Source organism: Dermacentor albipictus, chromosome 8, assembly GCF_038994185.2.
Source record: "Dermacentor albipictus isolate Rhodes 1998 colony chromosome 8, USDA_Dalb.pri_finalv2, whole genome shotgun sequence".
Taxonomy (NCBI): domain Eukaryota; kingdom Metazoa; phylum Arthropoda; class Arachnida; order Ixodida; family Ixodidae; genus Dermacentor; species Dermacentor albipictus.
The window spans coordinates 98571446-98588122 of record NC_091828.1 but is presented as its reverse complement, the minus strand read 5'-3'; the positions used below and the strand labels follow the sequence as shown (position 1 = coordinate 98588122).

Here is a 16677-nt window from a genome sequence, read left to right as displayed (position 1 = left end):
GCGTATAAGAGTGGCATAGTATATTAGAGTACTAGTGCCAGTAAGTAAAGTTGAAGAGCAGTTTTAAAAACTTTGTTTAAAAAAAATCATTTTCTTGCAGCTGGTTGCGGCGGCTCCTTCAGATATGACGGAGCGAATCACGAAGGCCGTGCTTTTGTGAACTTCAGGTGCTGGAAACGCAGTATGCAAAAGCGCAGCCTTCGAGGCTGCTTTGTGTAGCTTTGAATGAGCCGTCAATGAAAAACGCGATGTGTACATTATGGTGCGCACTTTGAAAACGCTTTTGCAAGAGGACCGGCGAAACCTTTAACCGGCCGCAGCCGTCATTCGCATCGACAGGAGCATCGCTTATGGGTGCCGCCATCATTGATTTCCATGTGCGCCGCTGTCTTTCCCGTACATCGCGCGTGAAACTGACCTCCCGCAGCAGAATCTAGCGAAAATCTGCTGCTGCTACTAACAAACGATGGCGGACGAGGCCGGCGGCGGACAGAACTCGGACTCTGACTTCGAGGACATGGATGACGGAGACGTCGAGGACGACGACATGTCAGACGCAGGAGGCGCGGGCACCGGCGATGCAGCTGCCGGCGCAGCAGACCGTCGCGTTTACGTGCCTGGTACCACGACTGCGAACGAAGACGGCGAGGAACTTGAGTGCGATCAGTCGGCCTACGTCGTCTATCACCAGGCCACCACAAGTTGGTGCAATGTTTTCAGTCATCTTTGTGATAGCAACAAAGTAGTTCGAGCTGCGCTATGAGCAAGTCTAGCGGCGCTCTTTGGAGGGTTTTACATCGGAGGCGTGTACGGCAGCAGCAGCAGCCATGGTTCCGGCATCTTGTGGTGGTTCGCTCAACCGCAAATCGTCGACAACTTGTATTTCAGTGTCTCTCCCGTCGTAGGAAGAAGAAAGTGCGAGCCACTGTGTATTCATGAATAACACATGTTGCTGGTGACGCATGGATGCCAGGAGCTAGGTTACAGATAGCCTGTCATTGCGATCATTATGTTATGCACTCTAGTTCAACTCTGCGTCACAAGATGTCACCACCTGCTTTGCGCATCGCCTGTGCTTTAGCGAGTTCGAGATCTGCTTCCTGCTATCATTGATGTTGTTAACATCCGCATTTCTGATGTTGTTAACATCCGCATTTCTGCTTTCAGAAATTTTCGTTAGATATCAAAGCTTGGGAAGCAAGAATAGACTATAAGTGCTGAAAGAACGAATAGTTGCAAATTTCGCGCGGTTATGACGCGATTCGTCGAAAGTTATAAGTGTATTAGAAGTTGAACTGACAGTTCAGACAGTTCTCGGCTCAGCATGGAAAGCACTAGTTCATGGCCTCATTGAACTTTAGTACAGCCATGTGACACACACGTAGAATTGGAGCATATTCGATACACAAAATCTTCAGTGTCACATGGACATCCATAAAATGAGATGAGGTTGAACGATTCTCCCAACCTGCTCATGCTATAAACATGAAAAGAAAGAAAGGAAATGAAAAAAAAAAGCATATGTGCTACTACCTCGTTTTAATGCAGATGCTCATGCCATCGTCATCATTCTTATCATTGCCATTAGGATGTCTGCACAGTGATGGCATTCATTTCTCCGCAGTTGCTCCATGCCTGAGCTTCGACATCATCAAGGACACCCTGGGTGACGACCGGGCCGACCACTTCCCGCTGACTTGCTACCTTACCTCCGGCACCCAGGCCGAGCGATCGCACTTGAATCACCTCATGGTGATGAAGATGAGGTGATTGGCTTTGCTTCTCTTGTGTGTGTAACTCTAGACGCTTCATGTTGCACGTCAACTTGAATCACCCTATTATAATATAAAATAGGCAAAGGCTCACTTGCTCATGAGATTATTTTTTCTTGGTTCCTTTTATTTTACTCAGGTCTGTTTTCTGAGGAGATAAGTATTGTGGTAAATATTGAACTTCAAATTGATGCCAAACTAGCACATTGGAAAGCGTGAACGCATCTTGTGTAGCATAAGTGAAAATTGTTTCGTAAACCGATACATTGTTTCATGCATAGCAGGCAAAGCTATAAATGCCAGTGAGGCTCCGCACACTGTCTGCATTCGTGGCCAAAGAACAGTGTATTACAGATGAACGATAAAGATAGGCATGCATCATATAATTTGATGTGACATTAAGTCTCATAGTTTTATGTCGCAACGTATGATGTCGTGATTGCTTGAAGGCGATCGTAAGTCTGAAGCCATCTGCTACCACACAAGCGCTGATACATTTCTGTGACCAGCGTCCATAGTGCACCGCTTTCGGGTGTCGCAAAGGTGCACAGACAGTACATGATATAATGAAATCTTTTGTCTACAAGTTCTAGCTTTGACATGTGAAGTAATGATTTGGTAAAAAGTGCCACAGATGAAACACAACTGTGCTGTGAAATATATGAAGTCAGACTTCTGTGACTGCACTACTTGTATAGCTTTCACAGCATTGCCTGCTTTTGTATGAAATGGTGTGTACAGTCTAATGTGATTATATCGAACATGGACAAATCGAATTATTGCTTATATCGAACAGGTGCCGAATCAGCAAGATATCTACATGTATATTAAAGTTTTATGCATCGGACGTAGTCGGGCATTAACAGTGTCGAACTGTGCCCGCTCTGGATGCAGATGGCAGGCTCTCCCACAGTACACCAGTGGATCTTGGTGTGGTGGATAGTGCCTACCGCTCCTGCATAAGCTAAGGTGCTGAAAGTGCTTCTCTGAACTTGCGACATGGCTAGTCGATTGTTCATGCTCGTGCTAGTGTGTGGTGACATCATGCACAAGCTTCCAGCTTTCACACCTCCATGCTTATTGGTCTGTTTCACTCATAAATATATATATATATAATTTTAGCTATATCGAACTATGTCACGATCATTGCACTGTTCGATATAACAAAGTTCAGCTGTAATGGGTCTTTTTGAAAAGTAGCAGTTTCCTATTGCAAACTCTGGCTGATATGACACTTGACTCACTATGGGAATCCCCAAAGTACTTCTTGAGTGTGGTAGACAAATCCATCCAATTCACCAGCCGTGTTGCCACAAGCATCTGAGCCGAATATCAGACGTTTGAGTGCAGCGGAGTGTTGGCAGAGTCGCTTGGACGCTGCCTTGTTTTTACTTAAGACTCTTTGACATCCATTTTGTCCTTCATCTGTATATTAGCTAGCAGAAGACAATTACATCAGCTTGTGGCTTTCTTGTAATGTTGTGGGCAGTACGTATGATATTACTAACACGAGGTGCCATGGCAAGCAGAGTGAGAGTTAAAGAGAACCAAACCAAGTCATTTTTATTATTGCTTAAAAAAAATAAGGTTGCAGCTGAAAATACAAGCAGGAAACGCTCACAATATTGCTAGACTGTAGTGAATGAAACAAGGGGTTCATAAGAAAAGGGGAAGGGAATATTTATTGTGGTGCCCTTGAATGTCCCTATAATATTTAATATATGCATAAAACATTATGCAGAGTGTCCCAGCTATCATGTGCTGTGTTTTAAAAAAAGCATGCTTCATTCTTTGTGAATAAGGCCAAAAACATGTTATTTTGAGTCTTGTTAAGAAACTGCCAGTACTTTTCAAAACCCCAGCAGCCAATCAATTGTATTAAAATTAATTATCGAACTTTCAAACTGTTTTAATTCTCAAGATGTCAATTACATGTTTGTAAAACATGGTAAGAAATGTCATAAGGACGGGTTTCCAGCGAGGTGCACATCACATTTAATTTTTCCACTGAACAGAGGAAGTCCGTGAAATATTTAAAAAAAATGCCGTGTGACTGTGCACCTATGCACACAGAATAGCTGCGCCATCAGACAGTCCCCGTGGGAGAGCAAGCGGTTCGTCTCAGGCTCGCCGTTCAGGGCAGCGCATCCTCTTGATATCCAGTAATTGCTGGGAGCTGTTAATTTAGTGTGGGAAGAACACCCACGTGTGTTATCGCCGCTGCTGGGCCCAGTAAACAAGTGAACGAATCCAGATAGCACATGTTGAAGTATAATATCCCTACCTGAATTTCACGAAGCCATGTCCACCAAGACGCGTAGGCAGGAGTGAGCACAAGCCGGCAGACACCTTTTGTTGATTCTAACCGCCATTCTTGCAAGGCATGGCAGGCGTGTAGGAGCAATCCAGCGTGTTGGAATGCATACCTGCAATCTGTGCATTAATGCATGTGCATGTGACAGTGGCTGTGGTGCTTCGCTGCCGAGTACAAAGTCATGGGTTTGATTGCCAATCATGGCAGCTTCATTCTGATTGAAGCAGAAGCCAAAAAACACTTGTGGGCTTAGATTTAGGCGCATGTTAAGGAACTCCAGTCTCCAGATAGCTGTGAGTTATATGGCGCCCTTTGCTGTGGTGTCTCTCACATGTCTGCCTACTGTTCAAAATTTTTTTTGAACATCGCATAAAGTTTTCTGCAAAAATACCGTTTGCGAATGAGCTCTGTTCCTTGACACCAGAATTTGCATTGGAAGCCTTCCGATGGCAAAAGGATGCAAGAAGCCTACTTGCTTTGAGCAAGTTTGTGCAGAGAAATGCCTGAAGCAGGTGAAATCGGCGACAGCAAAGTTGCTGCAAAAGTCATGGTGATCTAAAAAAAAAAGATGTGTCGCTTGTTGCTGTTTACTGTAGCTGTTGCTGCTTGTGTGCTACATCTAAAGGTAAACATGTATTAAAGAACATATGCGAATGTGTGTACTCCAGCTAAGCTTTTAAAAAAGAAATGTGTGCTATCCTCTGATAGTCACGCTAGAGTGCATGGTAGGTTTTAGTGCTCCCAATTTGCAGGCAGAGAGGCAGCAGGGCAACCGGACATGCGTGCATCAATTAAAAACTACCGAGGAAACAAACATTCCTGACCAGTAGACAGAGCCTTAGAGGTCAAGTGTTGGTCCGGCACAGCGAGAATAAAGCAGAGGGGATGGCTTCACTGAGAGTTTACTTGGCGAGGCCTGGCTGCATGATGTAGGGCTCCCTCCTAGTTTATTTCCTTCCCGCTTGCTTTACTGAGCATGCAGGGGCACCCACGCATAGCACTGGAGTCGTGGCATGCAACCTCGTTAATCTGCCTAATTTGGAAGAATACATACTACAGCCAGAAACACCTGAGGTAAAATGGAGCCATTAGCTGGAATTCCACTTCATGTGATGTCGACATTGCCAAGAATTTTCCTTCCTCGCGTAAGACATCTTTTTGTTGGTTGCATAATGCAGTGATGCTACCATTGCGCCGAACTGCACCATGAGGCGAACCCTGCCACATCCTGCTACATCTCAGTAAAATATGAAAAATCTGCATGCACCATGCTCTGACGGGGTTGCCTAAGCTTTAAAAAATGTATGCAAGCCCTCAGGTGCTGTTATACTGCACCATCGAAAGCGGCATGGCGTGAACCAGCGGCTGAATTAGCTCCGCAGTGGACCGAGTCAAGCTTCAAATCATATTGACCGCAAAAAAGACGGGGACATAGGAAGAAAACCTATGTCCCCGTCTTTTTTGCGGTCAATATGATTTGCAGTAAATACCAACTAGGCCAAACTGAAGTTCTTCCGAGTCAAGCTTCTTCAGCTAAGCCTGGACCATACTGCTGTTTCTTCTGTGGGCTGTTGCATTACATTCAATACCTTCCACACATGCACAATCTGCAAGCATGCAGATTGCTTAGGCAATGGGACAGTTTCGCTTTTCATGTAGCAGCGAGTGATCACACTGGCTCCGAGCCAGACCCTGCGCTCCTCTCCTGTATGACCATTGTAAAACGGTGGCCAAAGTTTCGGACGCTATATGGCGTCTTGCTCGAATTTCGGTACATAAAACACACATCGGCACAGACATGGTGGCCGGGAAAAATTTTCCCGCTATTCAATTTGTCACCTGTCCCCCACTTTTCTATGCGCAATGATTTTACGGCGTAAGAATGGCGTGCGGTCACCACTAAGGTTTTGATTGACTCGGCACTAAACAGCAACTTTCGCCACTGGATACTGAGGAAGTGCTGCTGGTTAGGCCTTGCTGTATTGTACAGCCGTGGCATCACTGATAAGGGCTAGTAGCATCACTGATAATGTGAAAAATAAAAATATGTTTTGCTGGTTAAGTTCATTATTTTGTCTAATGTTACTTTCACTGTTCACCTAAACAAGATATACTGGTATGAAACATGGACCCAACAATAGCGATGATAGCTATGGGTCCTACACTGTTTCGAGATTGGAATTTATTCAATTTATCTAATTAAAAAAATATGAATGTGAGACTAAAGCAAAATGGGTGTATCTCTCATAGCATCGCCAGTGCAAGATGCTTCGGAAAATAAAGCAATGCCCGAGGAAATTCCCAATAGGGTGTTGCATAATATCTGAGATGTCTTCAAACTTTGTTAGATTAACTTTAGGGCACCTTCGATGAAGATTGCTTTCTGTGCTGCTGGTGAATTTAGAGCTAATGTGGCATTATTCCTCATCGCACAGCAACCTGAGTCGGAACAAGGAAGCGTCGCAAAAGGACGCTGGCGACGATGAAGACAGCTCAGACAGTGATGACGAAGACTCGAAACCAGAGCTCGAAACGGCTCTAGTCCCACACAATGGCTGTGTCAACCGTGTCAGGGTGGGTACTTTCGTAAACTTGTTCAGAGATACTGTTCGGTTTGGTTAGGTTAAGAAAGCTTTGCTTTAACCCCTTCACATGTTGTGTGTGCAGTTGTGCACTCCAAGATCGGGCACAAAAAGCAAAAGCACCATTGAAATTATAGGGATATTCAAAATTTTTCACATGCATCCTGAAACACTTCTAATTTTACCTGAGCTGCACGTTTGACTGATACACTGGATATCCGTTGATACGTTTTCAAGATACCGTGGGAAATAGGACGTAGGAGCCAGCAAGCATAACAATGAGGAAGTGCTCAAATTGCAACAGCAGTGTCAGAAACACACTGAATTGCTGCCAGTACAGTCACTAGATGTCTTGGTGCTTGTGCTGTCACAGGGGGTGGCACGTGCGCATGTGTTTAACGAACAAGTACAATGTACTGCGACAGTGGCTCGTTTCAACCCTTGACATGCTTCCCCGCAATATTTTGCGTATGCTTCGCCGCACAACACGTCTTTATTGCGGCGAAGCCGGCTCTAGAGAACCTGCGATTATGCAACGCAAAGAAGACCCTTGCAGGCCCCAAAATAAATGTCATGTGCTTGGTGGATTTGTCCCAGTGTGCGTGGTTCTCGGGAGTTTTTAACCAATCCACGCTTTTTCGGGAGCTTCGCTAACTTCTTTGTGCATGTTTTCTCCAGGTGCTTGTGCAGTGCCTGGCTTGTGCAACCTCTGTCGCTTATTGCAAATTTCGGTCGCTTGTTGCAGCATATCGGTAGCTTGTTGTAACTTGCTACGTGTGAAAGCAAATTTCCCTCTTCACCATCATACTTACATGATCGCCGTGCTCGTATGCAACGTAAGATGTGGGATCATTACAGAATGGCAATGTATCAAATGGGAACGAAATACATGGGAGTCAACGGGATTTAGGTCAGGACTGCGAAAATGCAACATAGCAGCTGGGAAAACACAACAGTGAGCAACGTATCAATGGGGCTCCACTGTATATGTTAAAGGGTATTTGTAAAATGAGTTGAAAGGTAAATAGCAGAATTATTGCTGTCATGATGTCTGCATGTAGCAGGTTCACTTCTTTCATTTTTTCACAGTGTTTTACATCAGACATATGTAGCCCTCTGCTAAGTGCTTTCTAAGTATGCTAGACATGAAATAATTGATGTTCTCATGTCTGACATTCTTGTAGAGAGTTCCTGCATGAAGTTGGCATTCTGTAAACTTGGCAAGACTCACTGAAGAATTGAGAATTCTTAATTTCTTTCTGCAACTGCGGGCTCTTCATGATGTTGAACGTGCAGGAAATTTAGTGAAAGTAAATTTTCAACAGACAGAAGTAATTGGTGCTGGAAGGAGTTAAAAAAACTTGCAGGGCTTTTGAAGTTTAGCGATACTGTTCATTGCAACAATGTTAGACTGGAAGAGAGGTGCCATAGAGACTCGAGTTAACATGAATTGGCTTTGTGCTGTGACATTATCGCAGGTTGCCAGAGTCGGCGACAAGACCCTAGCAGCTTCGTGGTCGGAAAACCGCCGCGTCTACTTGTGGGACCTCGCTCGGCCGTTGCACGTGCTTGACTACCCTTCGGCCATGTCGTCGTATGTGCGCAACCATGAGGCTCCCAAGCCCATCTTCAATTTTGGAGGTCACCTAGCCGAGGGCTACGCCGTTGACTGGTCACCAACCAAGCCCGGTTGGTTCGATGGCTTGCTCGCTTATGCAAAACTTTGTTCAATGTCTTTGCAGAATCAGTCCCCATGCTTCTGCATGGAGTTGGAAGAGACAGACCTTAAAACCGTGGCAGCAGTGCAAATGTGGTCTTGGTTTAGTGTCTGATTGCACCATGCAGGCAATTTTCGGCCTGATTTTCTTGAAGAAAGAGGCTTGCATTAGAATCAGGTCAATACGGTAATTAAACGATGTGAGCTATGGTTATTGTTTGACAATCTTCCAAGGGCAGGCCAAAAATAGGTATTTTCAGTGGAAAATGACATCGCTCCCAACTTATTTACTGTACCCTAAGCTCCGCCGAGACAGAGACTTCCATTAGTGTCACCATGTGGGTCAGGGGCGGGAGTGCTGACTAGTCAAGTTTGCATTATGTCTAGAGAAGGCCAATTTTATGATTGAAATAACGAAAGTTGGGGTTCATCGAAATGCATGGGCGCTGGCCAGGACCTTCGTTCCGCATCAAATTAACTGAATGTTCGAATTAACTGGAGTCAATTAAACGGGAGTCTATTGTAGAGTCATCATTTTATTGAACTCCAGAGTGTTCAGTAGAGCAACGTTTCCCCAAGTTTCAGCTGCCACAGGACGGGCCCTTACACTAGCTCGGGTAGCTCCATTTACACACGACCACCCATACAAATACAGCAAATGCGGAGCTTGCACAGTTACGAATGATACATCTTGTGTAATTACAGCATAAACTGCTGATAAAGAAAGTTGCTGGAGTCACGAATATCTACACTATAAACGGTACCACATTGTAACTACAATGAGAATCTATGCGCACAACTGGGTTGTTCGCAACTGTTCAAATTTATGAACGTTGAAAGGTTATGACATCCGAGGACTCGTGGTCTGTGCATGAAGCAGGCAAAGTAACACAGAAAAAAATCGCAGTTTCGCTTGAAAGGCAAAGCATCAATTGCGATAGCAAATTAGTAGATAGCTACACAAAGTAAGTATAGTAGTTTTATCGACCGCATAAGCTTGTAAACATTTGCCTACTAACCAAATAAACAAGCATGATGTCACGGGCACATGAGCAAACATGAACACATCTCACTTGATGACTGCGCACACTCGCTATCAAAACGTTGGAATGAGGAAGTGCGGCAGCAGCAGTGAATGTATTAACCTTCGTGCTGTTTCTCGTTGCAACGCCAACTAAACGTTGAAAGCACAGCACATACGTGGGTACTGGCAGTGGGCACAGTTTGTCCACATCGCAGACCGCTTTGAAGGTGAGGTCCGCATGGGCGTGCATGTCGTCCACATCGCAGATCGCTTCCACTATATGGCTGCCGCTGCATAAGCAGCAGCCGCCGGAGTAGAACACTGCTCTCTCTTGGTTCCCCTTGTGCCTTGCATGCAAAAAAAGATGGTACATTTCCGCCCCGCCTTCCTCTCTCACACGCACGATATTGAGCTGCAACTGTCAACTGACCCTCGCAAGTCAGTCGTCACACGACAAAAGTACGTTCTATAAGCCCGATTTTTTAAGAAATTGTGCCTAATTTCGCTCACTGTAGCCGATAGTCCGTTGATGCGCGGTCCGTTAAAAGCAAACTGTTGCATTCACTCTATAGGTAGAACAAGCTAAGGTTGAAATATGGTCCACTATATCCGAAAGCATGTTGTACGTAGGTCCGTTGTAATGAGCATAGACTGTATTATGTTTACTCAATGTTTTAGTTAGTCCCTGACAGTCTATGAGAAATCCAGGTAATGGACTAGTGCAGCGGGTTGAAGCAGCCTCTTTTCCATTCTATAGGTGTCATTCGCATCTTTTATTACTGAAAAAGGTTTCAGCATGCATGGAAGCACAGTTATATATTTAATTGAAGACAGCCAACGACGCAAATTATTTGCAACATTAACCCTTTCGCTGCTTTTCACTTTGGTTTGGGTTGGTGTGGAATAATGTGTTCTACCTAAAAAGATAATTGAATGTGCCCGAGCAGACCTCTGAGTGTTCAGTTTATGATGCTTCTCAGGGGAACGTCTCTGCAGTGTAACATTGAACTCAGTCGAGGAAACCTGCTGGTCATCAGACCACAGTTTGTGAAATGTACCTCTGCAGATTGAGGTTATACACTTGTCAGTGTTCTCAGGGCACAGTTGAAGCATGCTAACGTAACCATGTGCTCAAAAAGACTGCTTATAGGGAGGTCAGTCCGGTTCGAGATGCTGTGCCTTCTCTGGCCAAACACCAGAGTTGAACGGGGCCCAACTATTTTCCTGATTGTAGCACTAGTGTTAAGGCCTGCGCACTTCTGGAATGCACGCATCGCTGTGGTGGGTAACTCAGTTCATGGCATAGCTGGCCCCTAGAACTGGTTCTATAATGTGTCAATGCAGCGTGTGCCCTAACATGGTCGGTGTCTGACGATTATGGCGTCCCAACGCTGCAAGAAAACTCCGATGTGCCCTAGCATTACCTCGTTAGCATACTCACCTGCAAAGTTAACCAAGTGCAATGGCTGCGGCATGTAGTCTTCTTTGTGCTGACCGGTGTCTTTCAGCTATTATTTTTCACGTTATAGCTGTGAGGCTTTCTGTTTGCTCGTGAGAAGTTGGATAAGGAACAGCGTAGGTATGACTTGGATCTTGTATGTTGGTTAACATTGTGCTAGCCTAGCATGTTGCTGGCTATGTCAGCATGAGAGCTATTGAGTATTTGGTGACATTTATTTTATTACATACCGCAAGCTTTTGGTGGGCCCAAGCAGGTTAGGGAAAAAAACAGAGAGAAAAGAAATTAGGCAATATTGCAGCAGGGTAGGCAATAAAAACACGAGGACTGACCGACAGACAAAGAACTTTAACGAGATCCTGAGAACCACCGCACTTAGAGCAGCAAGAAAAAAAAAAATATCAGACAGAGCTTCCGTAATTGTGTACAGACAAGCGTCTTCAGCATAGCTTTCTGTGAGCTCTGAGGGTAAGTATAATAAATAGTAAATAAATATGTCATGCCTTTCCAGGCGTGTTGGCGACGGGCGATTGCCTCAAGAGCATCCACCTGTGGAAGCCACAGGAAAGCAGCTGGCATGTTGACCAGCGGCCCTACACTGCGCACACAGCATCAGTTGAAGATATTCAGTGGTCTCCCAATGAAGCCACGGTGAGATATTTGGTGCTCGATTTGCTGCTGTCTATTCGCTTATTGGCCCCGTAGAGCATAGGGGCAAGTAACCAGTGGTCTACATAAAAAAGCGTAAATATGAGAGCGGCTGAACTTGTTCACGTGAATCTGAACAAATTGCTTCCATTTCTTGTGGCTTTCGGACCAGTCAGCACTTTACGGCATCTTTCAAGTAGATCAAGAGTGGAAGCGTTGTATTTGACTTGTGTAAAACTTGGGTAATCGTCCTTGGCCATGTTAAGAGCATGCTGCCAAGTGCGTTCTGCAGAATTTAGTTCTGTCACGAACGTTGAGAACCAGAAAAACTGAGGGTTAATGTAGATAAGCACCTTCTTGTGCTAGGAAAACTAGGTGATATTTGTTATTTTTAATCGTGCTGTATTTGTTTCCCTTGCTAGTGAAGGTAAATGCAGGATTTAAGCTGTCATTATCGGTTTGTAGATGTATCAGTAAGGTAAAAGCCCTCCATACCCACCTGGTAATTTCACTGTTTATCCGTCACCTGCACGGACATTAGACAAACGTGAAACGTCTAGGCAAATTATTTACTTCATGTTATATTGCGGCGTTATTCAAAATTCACTTTGCAGTTCTAGCAAGAATTTTAGCAAGTTTTGTCTCGCTTGAGCGACACGCTTCAAAAAATTTTGACGCTGGATTGGACTGTAATTGGAACACTTGGATTGAAACACTGGCCTGCAATTGTTCATTATGTGTTATTGATAATCAGATCTGTCAAAGACAGGGACAACTCTCGATGTTGCATTTTTCACCCTCTTTTAATTTGCTGGTAATCTGCAAATCCCTTCACATGCAAGAGCATCCCAGGTAAATAGTGCCAACATTTAACATTATGGAAGTCGCATGGCTGGACAGAGACAAGGAAATGTTGTTTGCCGTCACTTCGAGCAAGTCAGACTATCTTTATTTTATTTCGCCTTATTACATAGTTATTTATGATTAATTAACTTCTAAAATAATATAACCGGACCGAAGCTCTCGATCAGAAAATCGTAGGCCATCACAAAAAATTCCCTATCGATTTTTCTGTTGCTCTATACATGCTACATAAAATTTTTTTCCAAGCCTAAAGTCCACATAAGCATGTGAAAAGTGTCACGCGACTAGCCACACCACACATTTTTGTGTTTTGGAGGCTTTCTTTAACGTTTCAAACGTATTGTACGCATGTTGAAGCAGTTGTGATTGGACATGTGCAGTAAGTTTGCATAATATGTGCTTTAGTAAATTGAGTTGAAATGCAGATGGCTGGGCATTTGCTCACAGCGTCATATGTCATCGTGTAGTTGTTTTATCATCATCGTTGTTGTTATCATTCTTTTCTGCAATCGAGCATATTTTTAAGGCAAAAGCCTTAAGTGGCTCATAGCAATGGCTCATACCTAAAAAGAAGTGGCATCTGGTTGAGCAGTTGAAAAGATATCACCAGCAGCAATAGCTCATACCCGAAAAAAAGAAAAGAAAAAGAAAAACAAACATAATCTGGAATAGCTCATACCCCCGTAAGCAAGCAAAGGTGTAATGGCTGAATAAGAATGAAGACATGAAAGAAAAAAAGAACAAAGGAAAGAAAGAAATGAGACATCAGCATCAGGAATGGCTCGTGCCTCCTTAATAACAAGGTAACCTTTACATAGTGCATTAGGTGCTCGCATGTGTCATTAAGGAAAGCGACCTACATCGCAATTAGTCTGACCCTTCTGATCAACTAACTTAATGTATTACCACGTGTGCAGCAGTTTTTCGCCTTCACATGTTACAGGAGTGTAACATGCTGCCGATTTCTTTTTAATTGGAGATCGTACTTTCCAAGTATGCTCGACACAAAAAAGTTCATGTTCTCAGGCTAACATTTCTGTAGAGAGTTGTCTCGTGAAGTCCACATTAGGTAAACACGAAAAAAAAAGAATAACAGTAGAAAATTCTTCATCTGTTCTCATGATGTGCTGTCGTGATTCTCAATATGCATGAAGTGTGGGCAAAATTTTCAGTGGACAGAATGAACTGGTGCTTGGCTAAAGGGGATCCCTATTTGTGCCGCACACAGCTTCTACCTTTGACTACAGCCCTTAGAAAAACTCACACAATTGCTGGCTTGTAATAAAAAAGCTTCAGAAACATTTTTTTGTTCAGTTCTCATCACTTCTTCTGTGTTGATTCACTCTAGCTCTATTTCAAAGCAAATTGAATTCATAAGCGAACATCTCTTTTGGGTGTGGCTTCATGATGAGGATACTTTTCTCACAGAGACTATTCGTATCGTGTATCAAAGAAAAATGTAGCTACAGTAGACGGTTCTCTCTGAAGCACAAGACGATGCCTCTTGGCATGTACCGTCTGTATACTAGCTTGAACCACACACAGATTGCAGCAAGCTCTATCGCATCCTAGTACTTGCAAATTCATCAATGGTTGTGCTGTTGTTGTGCTTCAGTTTCCAAAGCAGGGATTTGTGATAGAAGCTTGTTTAGTGAACTTGCACTCGCCAACTTTAGTAGATCAGTGACTTCAGCATTCTGCTGCCAAACATGGGGTAGCACCACTGATTCCCAGCCACTGGTAAGAATGGGTAGATGTCTAATGCGAACAGGCGGATGTCTGATTTTCCCTTAATAATTACGTCTCTCCACTTTGCAGGTTTCCACAGACCTATTACGTCAAACTCTTGCCTTTGCTTCGAGTTGTTGACAAATTTGACTTTGCCCTGCCATCTGCTAGCCGCCTGGTTAGCTCAGATGGTAGAGCGGCTGCCCCGAAAAGGCGGTGGTCCCAGGTTCGAGTTCCGGACCAGGACAAATGTTTTTTAAACTGCGAGGCTTTTCTTTTGAGGAACCCATATGGGTTTCCTTTGTAGCAATTGCTACGAACGAGTGGATGTCTGGTTTTCCCTTTGTTAGAAAGCTCTTCTTTCTCAACAGCTACTGGCCTTAGGCAGACTTCATGACTGGTTTTGAGTGTGTGTGTGTCCATAGATGTATGTCCCATTTGTGCATTTGTCTAGTCACCGTGTACATCATATATTCCACCCAACATCTGGAATAGCATGCCAGGCAAACATCTGCAGCTTTCAATAGAGACAGCATCTGTCTATTTATTACAAAATCCATCAATCAATCAATCTATCTATCAATCAATCAATGCTCGTTCCAGGTCATGGCATCATGTTCAGTTGACAAGTCCATAAGAGTGTGGGACGTGCGAGCGGCGCCCCATAAAGCGTGCATGCTCACTGCAGCAGATGCCCATGAAGCCGACGTCAATGTCATTAGCTGGAATCGACGAGAGCCTTTCCTCTTGTCTGGTGGCGATGACGGTGCCATCAAGGTCTGGGACCTGCGTACCTTTCAGGTTGGTTTCCCGCTTTTCAGTAGAACTTGTAGCGTGTTTGTATTGATTAAGAGCAGGCTTTTATTTCCGTGTTCAGTCTTATGCAAAATGCAGAATGCTCTCATCAGACAGTTGCTGGATTGGTTTGAGTGAATCTGTTTCCTTCGAGAAACAAAGATAAAGTTCTAGGAAATCTAGCAAGCATCTTGATTTAGGGTCTTGTTGCCTTTGAGAAGGGAAATTAAATTCTAGCAAATCAAGCAAGCTAAATTTTGATTTAGGGCCTGATACTCTTCACAAAAATTGTGGAGATTCCTTAAGAGAAAAAAAAATTGGGCACAAAGTTTACAACTTTGCGACTCTGTGCCAAAAACAGGTAGTATCAAATTTCTGTAATCTGCATTTGTTTGAGCATCCGATGCCGACAAATTTAATATATGAGCATATAGCTTACGTGAATTTACAATAACTACAAGTGTTTTGTAAATGTTACACTTGAAAATTAGTGGTTATATTTTGGAGCGGTGTGTAATATACCAATTTTGGCTGCTTTAGACATATTATTATTTGCAGTTTACAGAGTCATGCTATAATTTCTCATTGCTGAGTTACAGAGTTCCAAACTTCTAAAAACTTCTTTCTTTTTTTTTTGCCATGTGTAGAATAAAACCACTTACTTTCTGGTGAATTCGATATTTCACACTTCCAATTATAGTATTCAGACTAATAAACTGTTCCCGGCGGGCCTGAATTATCGGTCATTGACTGCATTCGAATTGATCGGGAAGTTTCTACGTTTAAACACCCCTGATTTTCAACCTTGGTTTTTGCCACAGAACGGACGGCCTGTCGCCACCTTCAAGCACCACCTCGCTCCGATCACGTCCGTCGAGTGGCACCCAACGGACAGCACGGTCTTCTGCGCCAGCGGCAGTGACGACCAGCTCACCCTGTGGGACCTGGCCGTCGAACGCGACCGCGACGCCGAAGGTGCCGCCGAGGACGAGGACCACGACGACCAGGTGTTGCAGGGACTCCCTCCGCAGTTGCTCTTCATCCACCAGGGGCAGAAAGACATTAAGGAAGCCCACTGGCATCCGCAGATGCCTGGGCTGATTCTGAGCACAGCGCAGAACGGCTTCAATGTGTTCCGGACTATCAGTGTCTGAGGGGATGCGACCAAGTGGAGTGTACTGTCTCGTGGACTAGCTGGCAGCAACAAGTTGGGTGGTTTTGTGGTTTACCTGGTAGCCACATTGGGGTCGATGTGTCGTGTACACCGAGCCCGACGATGCCTGCTTCAGGACCATGCAACTTGGCTTTCCTGACGCTACCTTCTCCAGTACTATAAGTTAACGTGCGAATGATTCGTGAGATTATCATTGTAATAAAGGGAGTTAGATGGCGCATTTGAAGTTTACGCCAGTGAAGAATACCGTATAATCTTAGGTAAGGGCTGCAACCTTTTTTTTTTTGTAAATATGGGGCCGATTTCATTAAGCGTGGCACATTCTCAAGTAAAGATGTAATAAATTTGTATTTAGCACGTAGAAAAATTGACCTGCGTGCCACTGTGTGCAGCAATCTTGGGAAGCCTTTATTTTAGCTTTGTTTGTTTCATTTGTCATGGTTGACATGTAATCAGAGTGCTGCAGCAATTGAAATCTGGTCCATTGAAAGTGCACTAATGGAAAGTGAAGCCGCCCCTGGACATCATGCTGCTCATAAGGTTGCGTGCCGAAAAATTCTTTTGGGGCTCTCACGTAATATGCAAAGGGAACATTTAAGT

General features: G+C 44.1%; 1 protein-coding gene across 1 annotated transcript; it reads left to right on the top strand.

The window, feature by feature from the left end:
- Positions 1-320: 320 nt before the first annotated feature.
- On the top strand, positions 321-16308 carry l(2)09851 (WD repeat-containing protein 1 l(2)09851). Its single transcript, XM_070523796.1, has 7 exons — positions 321-701; positions 1625-1766; positions 6522-6660; positions 8147-8357; positions 11380-11519; positions 14712-14909; positions 15725-16308. Exons 1-7 carry the CDS (start codon positions 467-469, stop codon positions 16055-16057), a joined length of 1398 nt encoding a protein of 465 aa, XP_070379897.1. The 5' UTR covers positions 321-466; the 3' UTR covers positions 16058-16308.
- The last annotated feature ends 369 nt before the right edge of the window (positions 16309-16677 follow it).